Source organism: Ambystoma mexicanum, chromosome 10, assembly GCF_040938575.1.
Source record: "Ambystoma mexicanum isolate Mex_15411 chromosome 10, UKY_AmexF1_1, whole genome shotgun sequence".
NCBI lineage: Eukaryota > Metazoa > Chordata > Amphibia > Caudata > Ambystomatidae > Ambystoma > Ambystoma mexicanum.
In genome coordinates, this window is record NC_090932.1 from 1,167,298,383 (window position 1) to 1,167,324,291 (window position 25,909).

Below are 25,909 nucleotides of genomic sequence, written 5' to 3' on the forward strand. Positions count from 1 at the left end.
GGATGTGCGCTGCCCCCATATTGTTCCAACGATGTTTGGCAGATCTACCTGGTCATTTTAGAGCTCTTAATTGTCTGGCAAAAAATTCCAAAATTGGAGAGAAACGCGTTGAATGGTTTCCTACACGGACAATATTGTAATATTTGACCATACATATGTGGGGCTGCGTAGAACTGCCCTCGAACTTATGCGAGCGACAATTTGGTCTTGAATGTAGGAAAGACAAAAATGCATGTCTTTTGGCAGCAAAGGCTGTAGGAAGACCCCTATTCATTTAATCAAGGGCAGGATTGAGTTCATGAATAGAACTATCTGGGACTGGTGTTCGGACAAGGTGGGAAAGATGTTGTGTTGATCGCTGAAAAGTGCTGTAAAGCTGTTATTAACTGCTCTTATTCGAAAGTTTGCATTTGATACTGCTGAATATAGTATGCAAGGAATGATTATGCTTTATAAGCAGAGTTTCTGCCTAGCTATCTCTTACAGCCTGGTAGCCATAAATATGAATGACTATTGATGGTTAAAAAAAGGTGGAAAGGAAGTTTTGGCGGGCAATCCTGAAGTTGCCTCAAGCTACCATGGTAGAACTAATGAGATTAGAACTGGGTTTTTGGTCAGAAGTGGGTACTGTGTTAAGGAAGAAGGGAGTGCTATACATAAAAAAGGCAGTTAAAGAACCCAAATGCCCCCCTGATAAACCGTATTGGGTAGGTAATGTTGAAATAGATTGTCTGTCTAGGAAAATGCTGTACATTGTTTAAGAAGATTGATTGGGAGCCGGACTGGTCCATGGGTTTCCATAGTTTAAAAGCTGACTTCCAGCGCAAACTGGATTCGTGGAACTGGGGCAAGAATGCGTTTACATATTGAGTCACTTAAGAGATAGCTTGATAATAATCATACAAGTTCTCTATATGACACCACATGGTTATCGGATCAAAAACACTTCCTGTGCAATCAGAAAATTGTTGCAGTTCGATCAACTTCCAACTCAAACTACAAGAGGCTCTCAATTGCAAATCCCATATGAGCAAATAACCAGATGATTATATAGATCAGCTAATATTCTAGAATCTGCTCAACCCGTTCTAACTTCTTGTAGAGGACTGCGTGTTTTATATATGAGCAGATTATCTAGACTTGTGCATAAATCTAAACTATTTGCAGCAAAGAGTTTTGGAACAGTTGCCTTAACTCAGATAACACTGCTTCACAGATTGCTTTATTTGGGAACTGGGAAGTAGTTGCAAGCAAACTAATATCTGGGACAGTGGATGATAATTGAAATCAAGGAATCCCTTTTGTGCGAGTCAAAGTATGATCTATGTGGAATGCTTCTTGGAATATGTCGGGCCAAGACACTCACTGTGTCCCTAAGAAACCTTGTGATCATACCTAAGCAAGACCCTGCAGTGCTCCTTGTGAAGGAGTGGACACAGTCACAATGAAGGAAACATGTAAACGAAATCCACAAGGTTAGGCCAGGACTGAATAGAAAGAGGCAAACCTTACAGGGAGAGCTGCCGATAATGACATAACAGCTCCTGCTAAAAACAGTAATTTATCCCACTAAAAAGGTAGACAAAAGCTAGTTGACAATGCAGATCAAAGACTTGGGGAGTAGGGACTAGCAAGAGATTGATGAGTCAAAAAGGTGTGGTTCCCGACATTTAACATGTTTGTTTAGGCCACTTTACAAGCCTGCCATGTCTACCAAAGATTTACTCATAAAATCACAGTGGAGCCATTGCAGGATACAGATCCAAACAAAAAAATCAAGCAGTTGGAATACATCATCAGGAAGACCATTAATCGAAAATTACATGCTATCACTTTAGGTCACTATTACAAGGCGCAAAGAATACCACAAGGTTTAAGAATCTGATTAAAACCCACCCTTTGCAAGGAAAGCAAAGAATTTGTCCAAAAGTGGGAAAAAATACTAAACAAGTGCTCTCTTGATTTAATTCTATTGACTATCAAGGAACTCTCATCGAATTTGCTTGGTCTAGAGCAAGAAATTAAAGATCTCAGCACAGAGATAACAGAACTAACGAGTGAGGAAACATTCAAGAATATACTTTCAGACATCAACAACAAGCTTGAGGGGTACAAAACAGATCTTGAAGCAAGAAAAATAAGAAAGTTCAGACGAGACACACTGGACTACTTAAGAGACGAAGTTTACACGTGGGATGATAAATATCAAAATCAGCCACAACGAACAAGGAATCCCAACCCTAACTCAGATAATAGTAGTTCAGACACGGACTCTAGCAGAGACGGACATCACGCCCAGCAACCACAAACAGCAACAGAACCAGAGGGTGCAGCAGGTGGAACCGAACGACCAAGCACATGCAGTAGAGTGCCGCATCCGGCTTCTTTTTTAGACCGACACCCAAACGCAAGCGAACGAGGAGGGGGAAGAGGAAAAGGGCCAGGAGTACAGACGAGATTCCAAGCTCGCACAACTTAGTGGTTAACATCTCAAACCGTATTTTGAGCCAACATGAAGAACGAGTACTACAGAAGGGTTTGAAATTTGTATCTACGTTTGGCACTAACCTATTCAGTACCAAGGTCGAACTTCACAAATTAACCAGAAAATTGAAATGAAAAGTTTTTTTTGCTGAAATGGAACATGAGTCTCCTCATAAAGAGGGAACAGAACTAGTTGAGTTCAAACCAAAGAGTATTTTTACACCACCCATCAGTGTACCAGCCATAGACATCTTTGAAAGAATGGTTATCTCTGATCTAAAGAAAATCAAATATGGAGCTCCATAATACGCAATCTTTACTCTGACGATAATATATCCATAAAACCAGCAGACAAAGGCGGTGCTTTGGTGATCCAAAACACTTATGAGTATGAACAGGAATGTAGGAGACAATTGGATGACCACACAGTTTACGCAAAGATGGAACAAGATCCCACCAAAGATATTAACCAGAGCAGAAGAAGAAGGTATGATCACAAAAAAGACCAAAGCATTCCTATTGACACAGAAACCAACTACTCCACATTTGTATCTTCTACCAAAAATACATAAAGGTTTAACAAATCCACCGGGAAGATCAATCGTAGCTGCCACAGGAGGTATACTACAGCCACGTGGAACCTACATTGATTATTTTTTTAACCCTATCATACAGAAAACAGAAACTTATGTGAAAGACAGTACACATTTCCTTAACATACTTGAGAACATACAATTAACTGGGAATGATATCCTTTTCACAATAGACGTGACAAGTCTTTATACCAGCATCCCTCACGATTTGGGGCAAGAAGCGGTAGAGTGGCTCTTGTTACGAGAAGGCAACATAGGAGCAGTCAAAGAATTCATAATGTCTTTGCTGATGTTCATCTCAGCTAACTCGTATTTCAAATACAAGAATGAGTACTACATACAAACGTCAGGCACAGCCATGGGTGCAACTATGGCACCGTCTTACGCAAACAGCTTTATGTACCAATTTGAAATGTCACATATTCTACAAAAAACAGAGTGGAAAGACAAAATAAAATTGTGGATACGATACATCGACGATATTATCTGCATATGGCAAGACACGAGAGAGTTGCTAGATGAGTTTCTTCAGTACATCAACAGTATAGACCATCTAATACAATTCACCTTCGAGATAGGGAATCCTGGAATTCATTACCTGGACATTCAAGTCAATGTACATAATCAACAGATTAAAACATCATTATTCACCAAACCAACAGATAGAAACAATTTACTACATCGGATGAGCTTTCATCCACAAAACACACTACAGAATTTGCCCTATGGTCAGATGTTGCGTCTCAAAAGGATAATCAGTGATCAAAGTGAGTTCGAACAAGAGTTAATTAGATTGAGTAAGAAGCTTGAAGATCGGGGATATCATAAAGAGGATATACCAACAGCAACAGCGAAGGTAGCGACAAAAACAAGAGCCAGCATCCTTATGCCAAAAAGCAAACCAACATCACCATCATTGGTATACGTATCAAGATTTTCTACTCAGAGTACACAAATTAAGAGATGCATCAATAAACATTGGCAAATACTGACTAAAGATGAAAGAACCAAAGATCTTTTTTCTGCTCCACCAGTATTTGCATACCAAAGATCAAACAACCTGAGAGACCTACTTGTTAACACACGAGAAGACACACCCAGAAGAAGCACAGTAACAAAAAGAACTGGAACTTACCCATGCTTAAACTGTGGGAATTGTAACAGCATAATAAAAGGAGGTACAGTGGTACATCCCTACACAGAAGAAAAGATTACACTAAAATGTCAAGCAACCTGCAACACAGAAAATTGCGTATATTGTATACGTTGCCCTTGTGGTATATATTACGTTGGTGAAACAGGACGAAAACTACGTATACGTATTAATTAACACAAATCATGTATACGCAACAATAATACCAACTCAGCGGTGGCAAAACATTTCAATGAGAAAAAGCATAACATCTCACAACTCAGATTCCAGGTACTTGAACTAATTGACAAAACCCCTAGAGACATTAAAAAAATGAGGCAACAGAGAGAAGCATACTGGATTGATAGACTAGAAGCGTTATCACCAAGAGGAATTAACGATGAATTCGACCTGAATTGTTTTCTTTAAAGACTTTGCATTTTGCCTAGCACCATTTAACTGCAGCATGTATTGTTACTCTCAATGAATCCTGTTTTTACAAGTACTGCACTATGTTTCAGTTAGACTGGTATCTTTTGTCAATCACGTACAGGAAGGGTGCTCCGCAATTAATATTTCACACACTTACATTTTGCATGAGTGATAGAGATTGGACGGTTCAGATATATAAAACATTTTTTTCAAGTATCTCCTGTCTTTGAGCAGATCATCACCTACGAGCATTACTCACTCACACAGGCACCGACTAGCATATCATGCAACACCATAACTTTATTACACACTCCGTAGCATTCACGCATCATACACGTACCTCGTCACTCATTTATTGATAGTAATTGCAGCATATTTTGCACATAGACAAATTACAACTACAATTCGTTTTTAGGTACCTGACACCCACCATCTAATTGATTAACAGATTACAGAGAGAGAGCACAGCAATTTGCATTAAGCACCAGAGAGATGCCCACACCAATATGGCCGTCGGGCTCGACTGCGAGCGGCCATTTTAGATATACACGTTGCCTAGACAACGCTTTACTTTTCTGTGACACCCGGGACTGGGAGCAGCTCCGAAGGAAAGGCACGAAAGGACGCTTTACCGATAACAAAGCTCTTTAGGTAAGCACTATGAAATAACAAGAACCAAGAGCAGCAGTGCTCCTTATCAGCACAAACACGTTAAAGCACGCTTTCAACTCAAACTATTTAACTTTTTTTCAGCGTTGCACAAACGCATCCGACAACGCTGACCAGCGCCGCTAATCGCGCCTGGGATACAGAAGCACTGGCAGGTTAGTGCACGCATACGACATAAGGAAGAACAGATATATATAACATTTGGTGAGAGCCGACAATGTTTAGTTTAACTACCAGCGTGAATAAATACAGATTGACTAGACAAAATGTATAATGATCCTTAAGACTACGGAGAAGATTGGGTAGTTGGTTCTCTATGCTGTAATAACACGTGGAACAAGTTTCATCATTATCAAGTTTCATTATTACATTATGAGTGTGCAAGGAATAAGTTAAATATGGATCTTGCATAAATTTATAGGTATTTTTACACAAGTCACTAACAGCGGCATATGTTGTTTTCTCTTTCTCTTTACGTGTTATTTGTCAATCGTTTTTGTCCCCTGTCGGTACCCTGTATTTTTCAATGTTCTTGCAATACGTCTATTGAAATATGAATGTATAATTTTTGATTTTTTTGATGATGGTAGAACAATTTAAGTAATCCTGAATAGATTTACCCGGCTCTGAAGAAGGAAACTAGGTTTTCCGAAATGCATTAGCCACAGGGTTATCGTTTGCCTACAAAACAGCAAATTACAAATTGGTGATTCTTAACCAATGACAAGCTTTTATTAATTCACATAGCAGTGGATTAAAGACAATAATTTCAAAATCATTTTCAACTGTGTTCGACTCTTCATTAGATATTTTTTGACAAAGTATAATATAAAGCATTTAACCATTCGTGGTAATTACAGGTGTGCGGCCCACACCGATGGCTAATCAGCCTAGGTCCTTTTTCTTCAGTTCATTACGAGAGCCCAGCACGGAGGCACTATTTAGTGGGCTGCGCCCTACTAAGCAATTCTTTTAATAATAATAAGTTTGCATGGAGTAAATTTACTAAATCACAGAGTACATAGCTGTGCGCCCTCTTCCTACTCAAATTTCAGCCATTGCAGATAGCGCCTTTCCCAGAGGTCACCTGGGAGGAAGTTGCTGCAGAATGTTTTGTTCTTTCTTTAGGGCCATATCTCCTAGTAATTCAAGATTAACACTCTGGCGACACTGACATTCAACTGGTATTATCAAAATCAGCTGTTGCCGCGATTCCTGAAATCACAGCCTATGTAATTCTCCTAGTAGTCAAGAGTAATAATGCACCTCTGTTCCGTGGGAAAGAATTCCAGTTATTTGTAGACCGAGTTTTTCACACTGCAAAATTACTCCCCTCCGGCATAACATATTGGTGGCGACTAACATTAGAGTGATGCAGATTATGGCAAGCACAGAACCACATATAAGTCACATTGTAACAGCAGATGGATTCAAGAAATCAAATGAAGACTTACTCTTCTTTTAGTCCTTGGGAGATGTCATGTTGTCACAGCAACATGTGATGGAACAGAGAAAGGAAGAGGCAAAGGAAATGAATAGAGGGAGGAAGGGGAATCCGGGAGGTGTCCAGAACCACATAATAAAGACTGAATGAATCACATTGTGTAGATTTAATTTGTTTAGGAGGTATTGAAACTGTAAGACCCCCAACTTGCTAAAGTAGAACCCAAGCACTGAAATGCCAGAACATTTAATATGACAGGCCAATGAATATAGAGAGAAGCAGTAAAGGATAGCTGTTCTATGCAGAGCAGAGAAGTGAGCCATCAGATTTTCAGAGAATCATACGTTGTTTTTCAACCGTGTACTGCACCATGTACCATGTGAGAAGGCCCGAATTTTAGAATCAAATAAATTGCAAATTGGACCTTTCCCCCTACGCGTGGGCTGACAACAAATAATCACTGCTGAAATGCATTGCGGAGGGGGATACAAATAAATAACAATCAATTTCATGTATGATCCTTGGGTTCATGTTAAACCATTCTGGATTGATGGTGATGCTCGTTTCTTGTATGCAGGAGGTCCGAGTCTGGAGACCTTGAGTGTAATTATGGGGGAAGGACTAGTCGATATGGCACAAATGAACACACTCAAAATATTTAAGATAATATTTAAGGCATTGATACCTTTTTGCGGCTTCTAATGCTGTGCCCCCTTCTTCCAGAAAGGCTCTCATATTCCGGGGAAGCGATGAATCAAAGGCATTTAAGTCGATAATATCTCCTCCATCCTTCTCTTCTATTCCAATTCTGGGTCCGCCAGAGTTTGGGCTTTGAAACTGGACAAGTCTCATGCTGGCACTGGGGAGCTGGCAGATTCCTCTCCTCACCGAAGATGCAATTGGACTAGAGAACCTCTGTACAGAGCTCAGCCAGGTTTGGCACAGGAACCACATTGAGATCTGGAAAATAAATTCAAACAAGAGAAGAACCAAGGGTACAATCTCTTTATGTCTGTCGTAGTAACTGGTATGGATGGATTATTAAGAATTATGTTCTATAGACATCTCATAACACTCCCTCGTTTGGAGGGCACAACCCTACTTAGACACATTTTACCCGCCCAACAAGCAAAATGCTTAACATTGTCTTTAGTGGCATCACCCCTTGCATAAACATCTGCATGCCTTCAAAAGGATCATGCTACAAAAACATCTCACTTTCCCTGAAGAAACAATAGGCTGATGGCCAAATGGAATATGCTAAATGATACAGGACACCAAATTCTGACTTATATTTAGAAGCCGGTTTAGGACAAATATGTTTATTTTAATTGTATTTATTGGATATTTGTAAGGCGCCTATACAACAAATGGTGTTTCAAGGCACCACAAGACAAAAAAGGGGTGCGGGGGGAGGGATGGGGCCCAGGAATCAGAACAAGGGAGAAAGATAACTATAATGGTCCTACAAGGCCTTGTGACATTCGGATCATGCAAGAGCAGTAACAAGAAGTGCGAGGGAGAGGGGGTCGGGGTGGCAGGGGGTGTGTGTGCTAAGGTGAGGCCAGGAGGGCAAGTGCCAGGGTTCGCATGGGGTGAGGGTCTGCATGCTTAGTGCAAAGAGGGGGGGTGCACTGGGTGGGGGGGGAGCTGGTGCCCTGTAGAACAGAGGGAACCAGGCAGCCAGTCATTGCAGCAGACAGGGGTGTTGGCGGGGGAAGGGGAGAGGGAAGGAAGAAGAAGAGAAGAACAAGATACTTACCCCTGGTTATGTTCTCTCAACTGGATGTTCCTCCCAAATATTACTCATCTTTTATATAGGGTATCCAGCTTTAGCTGCTTCGGCCAAAACCTTGGGCAAAGGGAGCTTTGCATCGATGGCGTCGACTCAATGTCCCTCAAAGGCATCTGTCTCGAGGAGGAGGTCATTGAAGGCATATATAGCATGCGCAACGCCCGCTGGCTTCAGTTCTGTTTTTTCCCCTTACAGCAGAAATACCCGCATAACCATGGGAATGACCATACTCAGCCTTGAAGGAACTAAAGCTGTAATAGCATGGTAAATTCTACTGTGGGGTAGGTTGGGAGGGCGATGAGGAATACGTGGGAGAAACATCCAGTCTAAAGAATGTTTCCAGGAGTAAGTAACTTGTTCGTCGAATGGATTGTGTCCTCCCACGTATTCCTCATCTTTGATAGACTCCCAAAGCAGTATTTGATTCTAATTGTTCTCATGTGCAGGACTGCTTTACCAAAGCTACCATCCTGACTGAGGGCAGATTCCAGACAGTAATGCTTTGTGAACGTGTGGATATTAGACCAGGTTGCCGCTTCACATATTCTTTATTGGACACCTCTTTGCAGGGCTGTAGAGGTAACCATGCCCCTGATGGGATGGGCCCTTATCCCTTCTGGAGGATACTTCCTTGCCAACCTGTAGCATTCTGAAATGGCCAGAATGATCCATCTGGACAAGGTCCGCTTAGAGACAGCCTGACCCAGTTTGTGGCCCATATAGCCAATGAACAGCTGATCATCAATACAGAGTTTTGACATTCTAGATATATAAAAGCTTAAAGGTCTACGAGGGTCCAACCTATGTAATCTCTCCTCCTCCTTGCTAGGATGAGGTGGGGGATAGAAACAAGGCAAAACTATTTTTTGTTCTATGTGGAAATCAAAAAATGATTTGGGGTAAAAATGAAGGTTTAACCCTTAGAACAACCCTTTACTTGTGGAAGATAGTAAAGGGTGGCTTGGACGAAAGTGCCTGCAACTTGCTCACTCTAAGGGTTGATGTTAGAGCTACCAATAGAATGGTCTTAAAGGTTAACAACCTTAAGCAGATTAAGATCCCAAATTGGAACCTGGAACTGAGATGGGAAGGGGGGCATGGCGGGGTGGGGGAGAACACGTTGGTGAGCCCCTTTAGAAATTGTGTAACCAGTGGAATTTTGAAGTATGAACATTCCTCTGACAAGCACTTAAATATGAACATCACCACCAAATAGCCTTTAATGGTACCAATCCGGAGCCCCAGAATGGCTAAAGATAGCAGAAAAGATAAAACAGCAGGTGTTTTACATGGAAAAGGATCTACATGATTTCCTCTGCACCAGCTGCAGAACGTATTCCAACGGCAATGGTATCAGGTAATAATATCTCTATAGACATGGTCACCATACATAATGTCGGTGGGAAAAAGGCTGTGGTGACATTATATAGGTGACCATATATACAGGGACATGGGGAGCAGGGGTTGCTGGGGTGTCCCCCGCATGTTCCATGTAACAATGTCCCCTCAAAAACTGGCAATTTTCTGCGATTTTTCTGCGGGCACATTATTACATGGAACTACGGCAACGGTACAAAGACTTTGTTGCTGGCCTTCTGGCCGAAAGCAAAACCAGCATTACGACATCTGGGAGGTTCCAATCCTTGTATCTCAACCTTTCAGAAACCTACCATGAAAGTTGAGTGTCTTGACCTCTGGATGGAGAACCTAACCCTCGTCTCGCAAGAGAAGGTCCTCTCTTTGTGAAAGACGTATTGGAGGGCAGCTGGACTTGTCCAGAAGGTCCAGCTGCCACATCCTTTTGGCCGAATCCGGGGCAATTAGGATCATGTGTTTCCCAAACTTTCTCAACCTCCTGATCACTTGAGGAATGACGGGGACTGGAGGAAAGACGTAAAGGAGTGGAAATTCCCAGTCCACTGCAATCGCGTCTCCTAGAGCTCCTCTTGCAAGAAAGTCTCTGGAGCAGTACAGTTTGCACTTCTGGTTTACACCGGTAATGAACAGATCCACTTGAGGGGTTCCCCAAAGGGTGAAGATCTCTTGAAGGACTTCCTGAGCCAGTTCCCACTTGTAGGTGACAGTGCTCTGCCTGCTCAGACTGTCCGCTGCCGTGTTCTCCTCTCCGGCTAGGTGGACTGCTGATAGGGAGATTCCTTCAGGGAGATTCCTTCTTGTATTGCCCAGTACTAGAGCTGCATTGCCTCTCTGCACAGTGGTAGTGACCCTATACCTCCTCTCTTGTTGAGGTAGTATATGGCCACTGTGTTGTGTTGTCTGTCATTATCAGGCCATTCTTTCCCCATACATAGGGCAGGAAGGCCTTCAGCACTAGTCTGATTGCCCTCAGCTGCAAAAAAGATTGATATGTAGTTTGGACTCCGATGGAGACCAACGACCGCTGACTGTCAGATCGTTGGTGTGGGCTCCCCACCCTCTGAGTGAGGCGTCCATAACTACTGTTCTTTCCGGCCAAGGTTGCCAAAATTGTTCTCCCTTCAGAATGTTGTCCTCGCAGGCCCACCACAGAAGATCCTGTGCGACCCTGCTTGGAACCTGAAGCAGGTACGACATCTTTCCCGGGAACTGGGACCATTGAAGGGATGTCATTCTCAGGCGGGCCTCTGGCACCAGAAAAATGCAGGATGCCATGAGGCCGAACAACCTCAAAGAAATCGAAGGCCGGGAGACATAGGGCAATTTGAAATTTGGTGACCATCTGGAGAATGTCTTGAGCTCTCACCTCGGGAGATGAACCCTTTCCCAAGGATGTATCCAGAACAGATGTGATGAATTCGAGTTTCTGAGAAGGTGTCATATGGGACTTCTTGTAATTGAAGGAGAAGCCCAGTCTGTGAAGGGAGTGGCAGGTGACGTTGAGATGATCCAGGGCTTGTTCGGGGGAACATTCCCTGATCAACCAATCGTCCACGTAGGGGTAGACATGAATCACCCCCTCTCCTGAGACTCGCTGCCACCACCGCCATCAGTTTGGTGAAAACCCTTGGGGTGCAGATCAGCCCGAATGGTAGAACCCGAAATTGATGATGAGAACCGCCAACTGCAAACCTCTGGAAATTTCTGTACTGGAGATGGATTGGCACATGAAAATAAGCATTCTGAAGGTCCAATGACACCAACCAATTCTGGAGATGGAGGGTCTGCAGGATCTGAGAAAGTGTGACCATCTTGAACTTGTCCTTCCTGAGCAACTTGTTCAAGTATCTCAAGTCAAAGATGGGTCTCAGTCCTCCGTTCTTCTTGTGTATTAGGAAATAAGGGGAATACCATCCCTTGTTCCGCCCTGCTACAGGTACTGGTTCTATAGCACATTTCTCTAGCAGGGTTAAAATCTCCTGCACAAGGAGCGGATCTGGAATCCTCAAAGAGTGGCTCCCCGGTGGATTGTTATCTCTGTATAAAAGGAAGGCATTAACCGTGGGCTACGGGTTCCAAGGCCCAAGCATCTGAAGTAATGTCTCGCCATTCTTCTAGATGCTGAGACAGTCTGCCCCCCCACTGGGGAACTGTGACCCAAGACCTCAGAGAGGTTTTGAGGCAGCTGATGTAGCAGCAGATGGCAAAAAAGCCGCTGCTTGAACTGGCTTTGCACCCTTCCCTCGTCCACCACGAGGACATCTTTGGCCACTTTGACTGGTCATTCCTCTCGCCCTTCCAACTGAGGAGTAGTAGCGAAAAGATCTACCCCTCCAAGGTTGTCCACTAGGTCGGAAAGGATGAGGGTGCCTAATAGCAGTGCCTAAAGATTTGGCTGCCGTCCTTTGAGGTCTGCAACTTCAAGACTCTCATCATCCTTGTTGCCAAAAAGGTGAGACTTGTCAAAGGGCATGATAAGAAGTCTGGACTGCACATCCGGTGCAAAACCAGACTTCCGAAACCACCCAAACCCCCGTATAACTGTGCTGGTAGCCATGGCTCTACTGATGACATCAGCAAAATCCAAACCTGAAAGACTTGCACATGGCTTCTTTGCCATCTCGAACTATGGCTAAGAACCAGTCTCTTTCATCCCCCTCGGGAAAGTGCTCTGCCGCCATGGAAATGCAGTCCCATAGAGTGAACGCAAATTTTGCAAGGGAATATGCGGAGTTGGCAGATTTCAGTGCCATACTCCCTGCGGAAAATACCTCCCTTGCCCATCCATCTACTTGTTTGCCCCTATCTGGAGGGATGGTAGGGTAAGCTGCTTGCTTAGATGTTGCAGTAGCTGCCTGCACCACTCGACTCGCTGGAGTGTAGTGTTTCGACAGGTAGTTGGGGTCACTACTGGAAGGGCAGTACTTCTTGGTAAATTTCTTATTTACAGCCGGATTAGTTTCTGGTGTTTCACCAATTAATTGCCACCCTTTTCTGCAAAGCAACATGAAATGGTAATATGGGATCTGACTGAGGACCCTTATCTAAGATGCCCGTTAGATCATCTTGTTCAAATGGCAATGGATGTCTACTCCACCACATGTAGTCCACTACCTTAGACATGAGTTTCCTGTAGGACGCATCTGCATGCTCCCCAGCATCTGGTCTTGCAAACGCCTACTCAGGCAAGGTATCCACACCACTTGCAGTCTGTAGGTTGTCATAAAGGTCCCTCAACCTGGACTCCTCTGCAATAATACTCTCAGGTACATTTGGCGTACAAAATTGGAGGCCAAATGGAGCCTCTTCATCCGACTGCTCATTCTTTTCAAAATGGAAGAAAGACTTTAAATAGTCTTTCCTGGGTAGTGGTACATATGTTTTCTCAGGTATGAGGGATTTTGCAAATAATGGGTTTGATGCTGGAAGAGTAGTGGAAACTTTCTTCATCAGCGCTGTAGATTTTACTGGGGGGCTCGGCGTCTATGGCGAAGCTGGCGTCGGTGCCTTTGGCATTGAGTTCGCGTCCAGGGTTTAGCTGGCGTCGAAGGCGCTGCCAGCATCAACAACTCGATTTATGCTTCCGGCTCGACTGATCCTTCGATGAGCCTTCTATCGGATCGATGCCTCGACTGCTCTCGATGCAGTGCATGCCTTCGCCCTGGGCTCGAGGGATTGAGGTTAAGCCCTTTGCTTCCTGGCTTCTTTCAAAGGCGCGGTAGGAGCACGGCTTGGAGGCTTTTGTTTTTCAAATATTCAGAGCCTCTCTGCTCTGAAGGCCTCCAGCTCGGCCGGAGTGGACTTTTTGGTTGGGCAAGAAGCGTCCGACGACGATGTCGACAAAGTCAACCTATGGTACCTTCTCTTTGACTTCTTCGAGGATGAAGTGTGGTGGGAGCCACTCCTCAATCTTGACCGCTTGGCCTTCTTCCTCTGAGGAGAGTCGCCTCTCGATTCGTCGGTCGAAGGTTTCTTGATCGGGGTAGGAGATTTAGGGATTCAACCAACCGTCAACTTCCCCTTACGTTCTTTCAAGGCCTTTCCAGTCATAGACTGTCACTTGGAGCAGTTTGAGGTGTTATAGTCCGCCCCGAGGCACCACAAACAGATTTGATGGGGATCGGTCAAAGAAGTTTTCGACCCACAATCCCGACACTTTTTGAACCTGGTCTTCGGGGTTGTTGGTGTCGAAGAAGACATCTCGATTTCACGAAATAACAAAGTTGTCAACAAAATTGAGGAAGCACACCGTATTTCTCGAAGCTAAAGCTGTCATGCAAAAACTGAACTGAAGCCAACGGGCACTGCGCATGCTATATATGCCTTAGATGACATCATCCTTGAAACGGAGGCCTCCGAGGGACATCGAGTCAACGCCATTGACGCAGAGCGCCCTCTGCTGAATTCTTTTTTCCAAAGCAGCTGAAGCTGGATATCATATCAAAGATGAGGAATATGTGGGAGGACACAATCCATTCGAAAAGGAGGGTCTTGAGAAGCTTCCGGAACTTAAGTAGATCCGGCTCAAGCCTGAGAGGGGCAGGGAGACAGTTTCAAAAGTAGGCTCCTGCGGAGGAGAGAGCGAGAACTAACCCCCACTCTCTACTTAGTGAAGCGTCTGATCTGCAAAGAGTTGGAGCAAGAAGACCAAAGGGCTGTAGCAGGGAGGTATTTAGGGAGAAAGAGTTGGATGTATGTAGCAGGGTCTCAGGCCCCCAGAAAGCCTTGTGGATTATGCAGAGGGTCTTGAACTTGATCCTAGAAGCAACCAGGAACCAGTGGAGACACTTTAGGGCTGGAGAGATGTGGTCCCTGGGCTTGAGGACAAGGATAAGTCTTGTAGTCCTATTCTGGATTGGTTTACGCAAAGGTCGAGCCTAGAGGGGACCAGAGCTCGGGAGACATTGAGTTTCTGGGGGAAGGTGAGAACAGGGATAATGCCTCTGAGGAGGTGCAGCTGATAGTGGGTCTTCTTGCCAAGGTCTGCAATGTAAGGAAAGAGAGAGAGAGAGGAATCAAAGATGACACCAAGGTTTTTTACCTCACAAGAGGGTGAGAGGAGAGGACCCATAGAGGGTGGCCAGAGGGTAGGAGGGAACTGGGGTCCCAATGAGATGAATCTCAGTCTTACTGGCATTAAGGCAGATATTATTGGCAGCACACCTATCTTGAATAGCAGACAGTCAGGAATGAAAGAGAAGGAAGAGGAGGCAGTAGAGGGAAGCTTGAAGGAGAGCTGCGTGTCATCTGCAGAACACTAAAAATGAGGAGAGAAGGAGGATATCCTGTGGGTCACAGGGGCAAGGTAGATGTTGAAGAGTCATGGCGAGAGGATACGAGTCTTGAGGGATGCCGCAGGTGGAGAGTGTGATGGGGGAGAGAAAGGGGCCCAGCTGACCTGAGAAGGTTAGTCGGAGAGGAAAGAGGTCAACCAGTCCAGTGGCAGGCACCTGATGCCAATGGTGTCAAGGAGCTGATTTATCAGGGTGGCATGATGATTGACCATGTCAAAGGCAGAGGAAAGGTCCAGAAGGAGAAGGATGGATGAAGAGTTAGAATTGAGATTTGAAAGCAAGTCTTCACGGGTGTTCAGTAGAGCAGTTTCTATGCCTCTGGCTGCTCCGAATATGGAATAGGTTCGAGGTGGTTTTCGGATACTTTGGAAGGTTACTTGGAATTTGTGGGGGGTGTATGTAGGCACTGTCCCTTTTATGGATTAATAAGTGCATGAGGTTTAGGGGGGTTTAGATCTACTTGTGTTAACTGACAGGAACAAGACTTACAAGATTTTAAAAGCATGTGTTTATGTATGGTAATTCCTGAGCATTAACTAAGTTCATGTTACAACACAAATATTGTTTTAAAATTTGTTTTGACGCACCTAAAATATCCCCGTCAACAATGAGAACCGCTTGTTTTTACTGCGCAAAATAATTTTACTCCAGACCACTCTCACTTTCAAAGTCGTATGTAGAGCTGAGCGAGCAGCCCTTATGATGCGTACTATAGATCAGATACAATTGGGAACTGCAGGCAAAGTTCTGGACAGCAAGTGTGGCGTCTGTAGAATTTTACAGGAGTTGTGTCACATTTTAAAAGACAAGTGCCAGGGGAAACTAGGGGTGTGGCGAATTGTGCAAGGACGTGGATGGACCAGCCTCAGTGGGCTAGTAAGGGAAGGGAGCCCGAGAGCAAGTGCTGGTAAAGAGGTGCAGGGGAAGACTGGTCGAAGGAAGGCCTGGCCCCCCTAAGACTCATAAGGGTCACAGGTAACCAGTCGCAGCGGCAGGTGGAGTCTAGCAAGGGAGGGGGAAAGGGAAGGAAGAAGAGAAACGGAAGGTCTTGCAAAGTTTCTGGAACTTAAGGAGATCTGGCTCAAGTCGTAGAGGGGCAGGGAGACCGTTCCAGAGGGAGGCTCCTGACGAAGAAAGACCTACCCCCCCTCCCACTCTCTGCTTGGAGAAATGTCTGATCTGTAGAGAGTTGGAGCTAGCGGATCGAAGGACTCTAGCAGAGAGGTATTTAGGGAGAGAGAGTTGGATGGAGTGAGGTCTCAGGCCCCACAAAGCCTTGTGGGTGATCCTTGCAAACACCGGGAGCCAGTGGAGAGAGTTTAGGGCTGGAGAGATGCAGCCCCTGGGCTTGAGGCCAAGGATAACTCTCTCGCAGTCCTATTCTGGTTTAGTTGAAGAGGGCGGAGGGAGGAAAGAGAAAGGTTAAGGAAGAGGCTGTTGCAGTAATCCAACCTGGAGAGAACCAGAGCTCTGGAGACATTAAGTTTCCTGGGAGAGGTGAGGAAAGTGAGAATGCCGCTGAGGAGGTAAAGCTGAAAGTGTGCTTTCTTGCCAAGGTCCGTGATGTGAGGTGAGAAGGAGAGAGAGAGGAGTCAAAGATGATACTCAGATTTTAGCTTCACACAAGGGTGGTGGCAGGGGGCACAAGAAGGGAGTAGGAGGGAAGGAGGGGACTGCAGTCCCAAAGAGAAGCATCTCAGTCTTGCTGGCATTTAGGCAGAGATGGTTATCAGCACACCATGCCTGAATAGCAGTCAGACAGTCAGGAATGAGAGAGGAAAGAGAGGATGAAGAGGAGGGAAGCTTGAAGGAAAGCTGTGTGTCATTAGCATAGCACTGGAAACAAGGAGAGAAGGTGGAGATCAGGTGGGCAAGGTAAATGTTGAAAAACCATGGTGAGAGGATAGAGCCTTGAGGGACAGTGCAGGTAGAGAAAGATAGAGGAGAGAAAAGGGCCCAGTTGCACTTGAGATAGCTGATTCGAGAGGAAAGAGGTCAACCAATCCAGTGCCTGGTCTGTGATGCCCAGGGTATCTTTGAGCAGATTTATAAAGTGGAGTGATTGACCGCGTCAAAGGCAGAGGACAGATTGAGGAGGATGAGAACGGAGGGAGAGTTGGAGTCGAGGTTTGAGAGAAAGTCACCACAGGTGCTCAGGAGAGCAGTTTCCGTGCCTCTGGCTGCTCTGAAGCTATACTTGGAGTCGTGGCGACGTCCAACAGATTAAATGTGATGGATTAGTTGGGAGATTACTGCCTTCTCCAAGAGTTTGCCCAAAAAGTGGGTTGTGGAGATGGGGCGGTAGTTAGTTGGTCAGGTGGGGCCGCATACAGGCTTTGTTTTATTTATTTTTTAGGAGGGGCTAGGGGGTTTGCACAAGGGAGTATTTGAGGGGTAATGGGAAGAAGCCATTGGCAAAAGAGTGTTTACAAAACTCAGCCAAGTTGGGAGCAAGAGAGGAAATTTCGTCCTTGATAGTTCTAGAGGAGCAGGGAAGCACCTGTTGGGAGGAGAATTTCATAGAGCAAACTGTCTTGCTGACCTCGTCAGGTGATACGGGTGTGAAGGAAATGGTAGAGTGGTGGGCTGATGAAGGCCTGCATGCAGGGGTATGAGGGAGAGGGGGTGGAGAAGAGAGGACACGATGTCCTGAGTTTTGGTAGTAAAACAGGAGGCCAATGCTGTGCAGAGGGCCTGGGAAGGAAGAGGAGAAGATGAGACTGCAGTAGCATTGGCAAGTTCCTATCAGATTTTGAAAAGTTTGGCTGTGTTAGTGGACCCAGAGAAGCAGACTTGAATATGGGCCCGCTTCTTGGAGCAGATGGAGAGTCTGTTGGAGCAGGCGACAGGCCAGTTTGTCAGAGCCAACCAATTTCGTTACGCAACTTTGCACTTGCGTTTCAGCGCAGCTAGGTTTGAATCATACCAACTATTGCACTTGGAAGCAGGCTTCCTGCAGATCCTCATGGCAAGGGCAAGGATGCCAAGGGTGATGGGGATGGAGATGTGAAGGTTAGCAAGGGCTGAGTCAGTGCACGTGTCAATAGCAGGGGGAGGGGAAAGAGGAGGCAGCAAAGGCAACTACTGATCCTCGTTTCATTGGTCTAATGGCGGAGAAGGCGATTGGAAGTGCACGCAGGGACTTTGCCGGGGAGCCACAGAGCTCCAGATGAGTGAAGAGAGCATGACCAGACCAGTAGAGCAGAGTAGTGAGAGGGTTGGAGAAGGGGAGCTCAGCTGAGATAAACACATCAAGGGTTGCCCGGCTGAGTGAGTTGGCCCAGAGGGAAGAATGATTAGGGAAAGAGTCACAGAGGTTGCGGAAGAGTAAAGTGGCCGCACCAGTGGAGTCAAGATGAATATTGAAGTCTCTGGGGAGGAGGAGCTTAAAGGTAGAGGTCAGAAGAGAAGAGGCAAGATCAGCCCACTCAGAAAGGAAGAGGGAGATCGCTCCAGGGGTCCTGTAGATGGTAGCGAGAGGGTAGGAAATATACTAAGCTTGCAGACGAGACATTCAAAGGAAGACTAGGACTGAGTGGGTATGATGGAAGCAGGGACCCAGTCAGGGAAGAGAAGGGCCACTCCACCTCCAGTCCGGTTAGACATGGGCTTGTAGAGGATCTTGTAGCCCTCAGGAAGGAGAGTGTCAAAAGTAGTTAGAGAGTTGGAATTGAACAACGTCCCAGTGAGAGCAAGGGCGTTAAGGTCAAAGTCTTCAAGAAGGTGACAGATGTCGGAGGAGTGTTTAACAGCAGAGCAAGAATTGAGGGTAGCTAAGTGAAGCGGGTTGCCACTTTTAAAAGGTCTTCTGAGGTGGGGCACAGGGTACACCCGTTGTTGGGTAGGAGGCCAGAAGGATGGAAGTCGAAGGAGTGGCAGGAGAACAGGAGAAGGGAGGAAATGAATGAGAGACAGAAGATGCCTCTCAAGGAGGAGGAGGTTGGGCTGAGAACCCTGGACCATGACAGTGTCATTCATGATACACCTAGATGATGAGAAGTGTGCTAAGAGAACATCCCATCTGAATCCACCATTAATTGGGGAGGCGGGGAAGGGGAAACGAAGAGGAGGTCAGTGATGTCTGTTTGGTGGAAGCATTAACGTAGGTCTCAGAAATGGGGGGGCCTGGGTTAGAGGCCAGGAGCGATTTCTTAAACTTTTTTCTTTATAGGCTTCAAAAGAGAGGTAGAATAGGTGAGTAACAGTGGATGCAGGGGGGCGGGTTAGTACAGGAAGAGGGACTGCACTGTGGAAGAGGAACTCACTAGACGGCACGAACAAAGCTGTTCTGGTGACTAAATTAAAGCAAAAAGTTCCCACAGAACATTATATCGACGCATTTCTGTTGCTTTCAGCTTATATTTAAAGCACAGGAACTCAAAATCAACCATATTCTTACAATCATGGACCTGTCCAATTCTCCAGATACCTGCACTTTGCCATGAAATCCATGATAAAACAGTTATCATGTTTCACAGCCTGGTTTTTCCATAGACTAGAGTCTGCACACAGTAGATGTTTCTAATTTCAAATCTCATTTACATTTACGCCATTCTTTCATAACATGTTTTATAAAAGGCGGAGTTGTACCAACTGGCAACCTTTTGTCCATGAACAAAAGAACATCTAGGGGAGTGGGTGAAACAGACTCCTTTGCAATTTTAATCCAACCTGCACAGTTAATTTGGTCAGCCGCCAATCAATGGTGTAATGTGCGTAATGTAAATGCAGTGTGGTAACGTTTTATGTCAGGATAACCAAAACCACCCAGATTCACCGATTTATGGACTTATTAATACTTAATAGTAGACTATTTGAAAGTGGTAGAGGGAGCAAACTAAAAACACACAATTTTTTGGAAGAAGGAACATCTTCACTACATTAACTTTACCCCATAGGGAAAATTTTTACTTCTCCAATTTACAGCAGAATCAATTTCTGTAATTTTCAGGCGGATATTATATGCAAGCAGAGACTTGTTATCTCTATTTACATGAATACCCAAATATTTAAGACCCGAATCAGCCCGCACTTCTCGGCTCACACCAAATAGTCCCCTATGACATGAAGAGAAAATTGGAAAAATCAGAGTCTTTGTGACATTAACTTTATAATAAGAGAAGTTACCAAATTCTTGTAATGCCAATATTAGTTCTGGGTATGATCGCTCTGGGTTTGAGATTAGGACCAAGAGGTCATCTGCATATAAAAGGACTTTTGACACACAGTCCCCAAAAAGAATACCCAGTATACCTGGATGGTTTCTAAGCATAATGGCAAGAGGCTCAATAAATCAAATAACAGTGGGGACAAAGGGGAACCCTGCAGAGTCCCTTTCAGATTCCGAAAACATTCCGAACGACTATCATTAACAGCTACAGCTGCCTTCGCACCTCCATATAAGGCTCTAAAAAGACTAAGGAAAAGTGGTCCACAATTTACATTAAGCAAGACCCGACGTAAAAAAAACCAGCTTACCCCATCAAAAGCCTTTTTCGCATCTATACCGCTTGCTGCATACAACCCTGCAGAATGTCTCTTTAGGTAAATAACACCAAGCAATCCCCGCAAGTTATCATTACTGTTCCTTCCATTTACAAAACTGGTCTGATTTGTATGAACTAGTTTCGGAAGTAAGCCATTTAATCTTCTAGCGAATATTTTCACCAGAAGTTTCACAAACATTTTAAAGCGAAATAGGCCGGTAAGTCTCAGATAGCGATGGATATTTACTGGGATTTGGAATTACCGTTATTAATGCAGTCTGCATTGACTTAGCAACCGCCTCATTATCCAAAATATCTGCATTTAATTTTATAAGGAAAGGCGACAAGATCTGACTAAAGGTCTCATAAAACTCTATTGGAAAGCCGTCAAGGCCAGGACATTTACCATTTGCTGATGTACCAATTGAATTTTCATTTTCCTCTACTGTTATTGGTCATCTAGACCCAATCTTTCCTGTTCATTTAGGACTGGCATATCTAATGAACAGAGAAAATTGATTTCTAACTCGGAAACTGTTTCATCATCCTTGTATAGGGAGGCATAATATTGCCTAAATTCTTCACAAATTTCCTTATTCTTTCTCCTCATCTTTCCTCCTTTAGCCAAAATAAAAAGTACTTGCCCATCATTCTCCTTCTGTTGTATACAGCTTGACAACAAGGCCCCCGACTTTTCACCGCCTTTCCCAGAAAGCCTGTCGGGAATAGAATAGGTTTGTCTCTGCCTTATGATGAAGTTCACAACCCTAGGCATGTTTCGCATGAGTCAAAGCCAACATATTCCTTATTTGGGCAGTCACAACACCGTACCTCACATGCTTTATAATTCTCCTCTAAATTGGACCATAATGTTCTCCCGTTGCCGCTTCCGATATGACGCAAAACTAATAATTTTACCACGCAATGTTGCTTTCAATGCATCCCAAATCAATTGCAGAGAGTCTGAATGTAAATTATCCTTTATAAACAGTGATATTTCTGTTTTTATATGCTTGACAAATTCTGAATAAGAGCAACTGTATATTCAAACGCTATTGTTTCCTAGACTTCAAACCACTTGCAGACTCGTCCAATGCCAATATAATAGGAGCATGATCAGAAATTACAACATCGCCAATTGAAGCATTCCAAATCTTCCCACTTAAGCTTCTACTGACGGGAAAAAATCCACACGTGAAGACGTACCATGCATCATTGAATAAAGTGTATTTTCTACTCTCCTCATTAAGATTTTGCCAAATATCATGTAAATCCCCTTATCTAGTAATCTTTGAAGTCTCTTTCTTGCTTTAGACTAAACATAAGAATTAGCCTGAGTGATCTTATCCAATTTCAAATTAATTGTTGTACTAAAGTCTCCCCAAACAATTTCTGTACAACCCAGTTGGTCTAGCACTTCATCCAGTTTCCCAAAAAAAAAAAATCCTGATTCACATTTTACACATAGATATTCAAAATGGTCATGTTTCTAGTCTCAATATGCAATTTTAGTGCAACATATCTTCCCACAGGATATACACAATCAGTTCTATATTTCAAGCCTTTCCTAAAAAGGATAGATACTCCTCGAGAATTACTTGGAAAAGAACCCGAAAATTCGTTTACATATAAACCATTTAAAATATATCCTACTTGATCTCTCAAATGAGTCTCCTGTAAAAATACCACATATGGCTTTCGCCTACCTAACATTGATAATATTTCACTCCTCTTAATAGGATCATTCACCCCCTTAACATTACAGCTTGTGAAAGTCATGCCTGTCGACATTACTTCCAATGTAACAAGATGTCAGTGCCGGACAAGCCCCACCCCCTTGACAACTTTTTTCAACATTGAACACACGTTCTTTCTTATTTTCTTCTCTCTCTCCCACCTCTTTCCTTTCTTCCTCCCACCATTCTCCTCCCCTCCCTCCATTTCTGCAAAATAGTGGTAATTAATGACGATGTCCCCAAGGATCATCCCAAATAAAACACATTCTAGGAAAATAAACAAAATCATAAATGTTTTAACTTGAAACCAAAAGCAGATAGAGTGAAAGTGAAAAAGATAAACCAAAAAAAAAAAAAAAAGTACAGGATACGCTGAGATATTCATCATTATAAACAGAATCAAACTTGTATATTTGCTCTGTATGAATCATAACAAGAACTAACATTACCTATAAAGTAGTGGAACAGCAACAACTACTCAACAACCAAATATGAATGAAAAACCCATATACATTTATCCGATTTGGGCTTAATAACTACATTTTTAACATTTTGTGCAACTATATATAAACTAAAAACTATGTAAAATTGTATAGTATATGCTCTGTTAGATGTATCTGTTCTTTTTTTTTATTTGTTTTGGTTTATAACAAACCTTTACAAAAAGATACAAGAAAACAATCAACAGCAAATATACATGAATAAACAAAATGAAAAACACAAAACAATATAATAGCGAAAAAAAAACATAATCTCAAGTGAATTTAAAACACAATTGAATCAGTTTCAGAATAAGAAATTTATAAAATAAAAATCAGATAATCAAACGGATTCATTGTTTTGCATAAAATACATATTCATAGTGGACATAATAGGTAAAGAATCAATAAAATGGCTGAATAGACAAAGCGTAACAACAAAGATCTTGGTACAGTTCAAACAAGAAGAAAAAAAAAACAGCCAGAAACAGTTTCATCTACCTTTATACCCACATACCTGCAACACACATTCCCACACAATTATCTATTTCTCCGTGTCTATATCCAACAAGCACATTAGTGCAACAAGCACTTCCCACCAAATATATTTTCACCCGGCCAAGCAAAAACCATCTTAAAAATGGCAGATACCCAACAAACCCTACACACAACATCTCACACAACAGACAGGCGTCATTACTCTAAGGATCTCACCCCCTTCACAGAACACAAAGCTACAATATAAAGAGGTTAGCAATTCAAATAAAATAGCAAACTCCTGAAGAGCATGTTAAAAATACAATAAACACGTGGACTGTTATTTTGCTAAATCCCTGAAATTGCATAAAATATTAGCAAAACATTACAAAGCTTATCTATTAGCAACATTCACAAAAGAGGTCGCAAAGCACAAAGCTCATTTAACTTTCCCCATCCATGGAAGCAGTGCCTCTAAAGATAAAGATCTGCTGTATCAGTTTGAACTCTTGGACATCAATGTAAATATGTGGTAAAAGTTGCACCCATTTGAAAAAGCTTTTTTGTTTGGCCACACTTAAGCCAATGATTATACATCAGCCCATGGTCTCTCACGTAGCACTGTTGAATGTCTTTATGTTCCAATGGCAAGTAACAAGTTTGGGCTTTTTTTTGCTTTAATCCATTGTTGTTTATCTTGCTTAGCCTCTGTACGAGCCATATTTATTAACATTAATATTGCTGTGTATACATAAGTGGTTCACAATTTTTCTTCATTTACAATGCACATGTTAATAATGTAGCTTGTTGGCAGTTACTTTAGATACTCATGTAAACATGAAGGCTTTAAGTGTCAGCACTTTGGTATTTTTAAATCGTCAATGTGGGCAGAATCTGCTTCCTTTTGCTGCATGGGGTCTTGACTTAGTCTGTGTTCAGGCCTTCACAGTAATTGTTTTAAGTATTGCATATCCATGTCAGAATGAAAATGTACCATATACCAACCTGCGTCACATAAATTACAGATTTAGTAACCCAGTTTATATAACATGTGAACCACTTCAGACTTCATGCCAGATTGGAAACTGCCGAACATCTTTAAAGCATAGCAGCAGTGATCCCTCACATGCAAGGCTGATCCCACGCCCATGAACCCTACATGTCCAACCTTGTTTTCCAACATTGCGTGTGTGTTTATTTCGAACTGTAAACCTGCTGTAGAACAAAGGATAGTATTCATTAAAATGAGGAAGCATTTGGACGATGTAATTTGGTTATCTTGCATAGCCTCATGCTGGGCACTTCATCCTTCAAATACGGCTAGCTGAATCAGCATTTAAACATCTTTCCTTACACTCGCGCTAGGAGACTCGTGTTGGGAGGAGGTAGCAGGGCCAAAGGTTGAAAAGACATGCACTATGCGTCACCCCTCACAAGCACAACACAGACACCATTTAACTCACTAGACTCTCTGGCGCACCTTAAATGTCGACATCCAGGGGCACCGCCCATCATAATCAGTCCAAACGTGGTGTACACTGCCCCATGCCTCCATGGGTATCCGAGTGCTAATGGCCACAGCGTCACCAGAGAGAAAGGAATTTCAGGAATCTTTCGTACAAAATAAGGCTTCCAAGCCATTTCAGCTGCTGCCATGTTAAAGGAATGGTTCGGTCAAAATGCTGTATTGCCCCTACGGGTCCCATGTGTTTTTAAGCCTAAGTCGCTCGATTTTAGAAAAATTTCCTATGGACCTTACCCGAGTTTTCGTCCATTAAACGCACACGAAAACAGGCACCAGGGAGCTGCCATTTTGTGATAATCCTATCATTTCCCCCATCGCCCTGGCTGACCTGCTTTTGCGGCACTAAATCATATCCCCCGCCCCTGAGCCTGTCTCAGCAGACGCGTACCGCCCATTTCACAACGCCAAAGCACGTCTCGTGTCAACATTCACTGCGCTTCAGCTAATGACATGTCGCCATGGAAATGGCAGGACGCCTCTTTCCTCAATAAGTATAAACAGACCGTTTCACAACACACAGCAGCAGATTTTCGATTCCATTCCTCTCTCTGTGTTACTTTGAGTATTCTGTGACTCATTTCTGAGCTCTGGTCAGCTACCTTCGTTGCTTGTAGCCCGTGTGGACAGATACCAGTACCACCGCTATCAATTATTTTAGTTTGTGCAACACACAATGGATACAATAATGCCCTACATGTACGAGCCCGAGTATACCGAGGAGGAACTACTGGAAAGGGAAACACGCGAAAACGATGGGGCTTCGGACAGCAGTTGGCAGGACGAATCAACGGATGAAGACACTGGATCTAGTCGCATGGACGGTGTTTCCACCTGGGGCACATGCAATCGGTGAGAGCTAATGCCGACCGAGGAGGAGAACTGCTGCTGCTGTGAAAACTCGGGATGCGTGGCCTACATTTCGGAAGGCGAGCCACGACCGCAATGCATCACGAGCTGCCAGACTTCAGGGCAGCCTGCCTCACACG

General features: G+C 43.7%; 1 protein-coding gene across 7 annotated transcripts in view; it reads right to left on the reverse strand.

Moving 5' to 3' along the window:
- LOC138492125 (oxaloacetate tautomerase fahd2, mitochondrial) overlaps positions 1 to 25,909 on the reverse strand; it is a 237,694-nt gene that overhangs the window by 170,880 nt on the left and 40,905 nt on the right. For 5 of the 7 annotated variants that reach the window (XM_069619106.1, XM_069619108.1, XM_069619109.1 and 2 more), the window contains one exon: positions 7,440 to 7,714. In XM_069619106.1, the coding sequence (XP_069475207.1) occupies positions 7,440 to 7,708 (269 nt within the window). In that variant the 5' untranslated portion in view covers positions 7,709 to 7,714. Of the gene's footprint in view, positions 1 to 7,439; positions 7,715 to 21,350; positions 21,423 to 25,909 lie in introns of all 7 variants that reach the window. The other 2 variants (XM_069619105.1, XM_069619107.1) reach the window with 1 other exon arrangement.